Source organism: Fulmarus glacialis, unplaced genomic scaffold (genome assembly GCF_000690835.1).
Source record: "Fulmarus glacialis isolate BGI_N327 unplaced genomic scaffold, ASM69083v1 scaffold3240, whole genome shotgun sequence".
Taxonomy (NCBI): Eukaryota; Metazoa; Chordata; class Aves; order Procellariiformes; family Procellariidae; genus Fulmarus; species Fulmarus glacialis.
The window spans coordinates 33,284-37,589 of record NW_009185722.1 but is presented as its reverse complement, the minus strand read 5'-3'; the positions used below and the strand labels follow the sequence as shown (position 1 = coordinate 37,589).

Here is a 4,306-nt window from a genome sequence, read left to right as displayed (position 1 = left end):
GGCTCCCGCGGCTCTACCTGCTCGTTCCCCTCCGCTTCTGTCGTGCCCGAGGTGCTGCGACCCTCTTACATGAGAAGCCGAGGGAGCTGGCTCCGGGGAGTGCTGGCTGCTCGGGACCTCCTCCGAGAGCTTCACCGCAGGAGTCTCTTTCCCAGGCGAATGGCAAGATCCTTGTCCTCCCCACGGGCATGGATTTCATCAAACAAAAACCAGCTTGTTTCTTGGGGCAGAGTTCCCGAACTAGCACGCAATCCCTCTTACGTTGTCGCGTCGCAGAATTGCGATTATTCAAAAGCTGAGAAAACGACAACATTTTATTACCGTTGCAAATATGTACGTGACCTTATGGTAAAAGAACAAGACATTCTTCTGGGAGGATCGTGAACCAAAGTAATTCAATAAATTACTTTTCTTCCGTTTGTTTGCTAGCTGTAGTATCCAGACGGTGCCTAGAACAAATATATGTATTTGTTTAAACCGCTTCAATTTGTTTTTTTGCTTTCCTAAATTGCACCCTTGAGGTTTAGATCTGGCTAAATCCCACTCGCTTTATTGAAACTGATGGGCTAAATTTATATGGAGCTAATCTAGGGAGTAAAATGTTCAGCTTTGGCTTCGGACCACATTTGAACTGAAAGAAGACAACATTTTTAGTTTTTTTTTTTTCTCCTTTGTTTTTATTGTTCTTGGTTTATTTGTTTTATGCTGCTTCCTGTTTTTTAAGGCAAAGGACCAAATTTTACTGCTAAAAAGGCAAAAAAAGAAAACTTACTATATTTTGACCTGTTTAATTTTCCTCTAACGCACTTGTGATTTCTGTTTCTTCCAGTTCTTCCTTTGTTCGGTCTATGTCCCGATGTGCACAGAGAAGATTAACATCCCCATAGGTCCCTGCGGTGGCATGTGCCTCTCTGTCAAAAGAAGATGCGAGCCCGTTTTAAAAGAATTTGGATTTGCCTGGCCGGACAGCCTAAACTGCAGCAAATTCCCACCCCAGAATGATCACAACCACATGTGCATGGAGGGCCCAGGAGACGAAGAGGTTCCCCTTCATAGCAAGACCTCCTTGCAGCCTGGAGAGGAGTGCCACAGCATGGGATCTAACTCGGATCAGTACATCTGGGTGAAGAGAAGCTTGAACTGCGTCCTGAAGTGCGGCTACGACGCCGGTCTTTACAGCAGGTCAGCTAAGGAATTCACAGATATCTGGATGGCCGTGTGGGCCAGCCTTTGCTTCATCTCAACTGCCTTCACAGTCCTGACCTTCCTGATTGATTCATCCAGATTTTCCTACCCGGAGCGCCCAATCATATTTTTGAGCATGTGCTACAATATTTATAGCATTGCTTATATTGTGAGGCTAACTGTGGGCCGGGAAAGGATATCCTGTGATTTTGAAGAGGCAGCAGAACCTGTTCTTATCCAAGAAGGTCTTAAGAACACAGGATGTGCTATAATTTTCTTGCTGATGTATTTTTTCGGGATGGCTAGCTCCATCTGGTGGGTTATTCTGACATTGACGTGGTTTCTGGCTGCAGGACTCAAGTGGGGCCATGAAGCTATAGAAATGCACAGCTCTTATTTCCACATTGCAGCCTGGGCTATCCCCGCGGTGAAGACCATCGTCATTTTGATTATGAGACTAGTAGACGCAGACGAGCTCACCGGTCTGTGCTACGTTGGGAACCAGAACCTAGATGCGCTGACGGGCTTTGTCGTCGCTCCGCTTTTTACCTACCTGGTCATTGGGACTTTATTCATTGCAGCGGGACTCGTGGCCTTATTTAAAATCAGGTCTAATCTCCAGAAAGATGGAACTAAAACGGACAAACTGGAAAGACTGATGGTCAAAATCGGTGTCTTTTCAGTGCTGTACACCGTCCCAGCAACGTGTGTCATCGCCTGTTATTTCTACGAAATCTCCAACTGGGCTGTTTTCCGCTATTCGGCAGATGATTCCAATATGGCAGTGGAGATGCTCAAAATCTTCATGTCCCTCCTGGTGGGTATTACATCAGGTATGTGGATCTGGTCAGCCAAAACTCTGCACACGTGGCAGAAGTGCTCGAACAGACTGGTGAACTCAGGGAAGGTGAAACGGGAGAAGAGAGCAGACGGTTGGGTGAAACCTGGGAAGGGGAACGAGACCGTGGTATGAGACAAGGACGACACCCCGATGGTCTGACTGCTCTCCCGTGAAGGACTGACCGCGTGTACGCATTGCCGTGTAAATGTTGGGAGTAGAGTAGGGAGACGGTTACACAACCTGTCTCTGAGGGATGGGAAAAAAAGCCTTAAAGAATAAACAGCAAAAAGATCATGCTGCAGATACAATAGCCATAAACCGTGCTGCCCAAAATAGGAAAGCCCAGGGAGGCTTTAAAAGCTGTGAAATATCCAAACACGTTATCTCCCTTTCCTTTTTAAAGCAGGAGGCAATATACTGAAGTCTTTGGAAGCTGAGGGACTGTAGCCCACAGCTGTGGGATGTTGTTTTCTTTTCATCATCTTATAGCTGATGGAGGAAGGGCGGTCCGGTGCCAAATTCTAGGCTGATTTAGGGTCCAGTTAGCAGAAGATGGAGCACCCAGGACCTCAGTTAGATGTCTTCTTTCCAAGTTCAGCATCGCGAAGGAAGCGCCTGCTGAGGGTTGTTTCTTTATGCCCTGGGGAATTCTGTTGCTCCCTTACACTGCACAAGTCAGCCAAGGATCAGGTCCTCCAGCAAATACCAAGTGGACTTTCCAGGTCTGAGAGTTACCCATGATGAGTAGGATTTAGTGAGGTATTAGTAAGGATGATTCTTTAAGTCATCTGATGGTCTAATAATAATTTTGACTCATTTACAGTCTGTAACCTGGTCTGAATCGAGAGTTGACTCTGCCTTGAGCAGGAATTTGGACCTCCCTAGTCCCTTCCCACTGAATTATTCTGTGGTTCTATCAATATTTCTGATTTTTTAAAAGCTTTACTCAAGGCCATTGTCAGAAGTAGAGGAGTCAGTGGGAGCTGGGAAACTCTGTATGGTTTTCTGCATCGATTATCGTTATCTGCCTGCCTCCATTCCTGTCCCTTCAGGTGCTCCTGCTATTTCCAGCTGACTACTTTATTCTGCTGCATTTAACAGCTTTAAATAAAGTCTTATGTTATAGTGTTCCTTCCTCCAGGAAAGAGAAAAATGAGTTGAGGGTATCTTCAAACAATGCCAGTTTTCTCCGAATAAACTTATCTGGCTCTCTCTGGAGACCCATTGCATGAAGCAATTAAGTCTTAATATATTTCATTCAGTGCGATGGTATCTCTGCAGACGCCAGTCTGGGGAGAAGCAAAATGTTAAGTTCCTTGGCAACCTCATGTTCACACAGATCAGTTGTATAATTATGTGTGTCAGTTACAATTAAAAGAACATTCTCAGCCCATGACATCGCGGTACAGCTGACTGCCTCACGACGATGCTCCAATTGCTCACTGACAGCTATGGTGATTTTTTTTTAACATATATTTACATGCAGAATGTGAGCAGGCATTCAGTCCTCAGGAACAGCAAGAGGCGTTCCCAGTTTTTGTAAAGGGATCCCAAGAGAAGAGATCCAACTTCTTGGTGAATAATGTTGTTTCACAGCAACTGTTGAGTTTTCTTATCCTTTTATTTGCGGAGGCATCGGCTTGTGCTCGTGGGTAGCTCGAACCTTGTGTCAGGGGCTTGTTTGGCTAATAAGAAAGGTGATGCAAATAGAAATAGCCCAGAAGTACTTAAGAGAACACTGTTCTGATACTTTATCTCTTTGAAGGACCTTCGGTTTTATCTGTGTGCCCTAAACTTTTGCTCAATTTGTTTGTGCGGAACCTGGTCAGCTGCGGAGCATCCCCCCCAGTGCCCCGACTCGCACGACCTTCGAGGGCAGCTGAGAACAGGCACTGCTTTGTTACAGTCCTCACTTCTCGTACAGGTGCCCCATGTGCTTCCCAAACCACAATTCATTCCAGCTCTGGCCATGAGCACTAATCTGTCCCAGAAGCGTGTATTGTTTCAATGTCAATGTTGAAACATGTGCTAGAGCACATTTTTAAAAAAAAAGAAAACCAAACCCCAAACAAACCCTAATTGCAGTCTTTGCGGTTGGGCTCCCTCTCCAGCAGAACAAGTGACAACTTGACACATTCTGCGCAAGACGCACAAGCATTATCTTGGCCAACGCCGCATACCAGCCGAGCCTTTTCATCCTCTCCATAAAGTCTCTCACTATTAGTGTTGCGTTTGGATCTGGTTATTCGTCTGTGGACAAGGAGTTCTGCAAGTAGGAAA

At 45.7% G+C, this 4,306-nt stretch overlaps 1 protein-coding gene across 1 annotated transcript; it reads left to right on the top strand.

Moving 5' to 3' along the window:
- The first annotated feature begins 830 nt into the window (after positions 1-830).
- On the top strand, positions 831-4,066 carry FZD4 (frizzled class receptor 4). The gene has a single exon (XM_009576015.1). The coding sequence runs from the start codon at positions 857-859 to the stop codon at positions 2,156-2,158; it is 1,302 nt and encodes a 433-aa protein (XP_009574310.1). The 5' UTR covers positions 831-856; the 3' UTR covers positions 2,159-4,066.
- The last annotated feature ends 240 nt before the right edge of the window (positions 4,067-4,306 follow it).

Bases quoted from the DNA above. Each gene is read 5' to 3' on its own strand.
- FZD4 (XM_009576015.1), top strand. From the start codon at position 857: ATGTGCACAGAGAAGATTAACATCCCCATAGGTCCCTGCGGTGGCATG.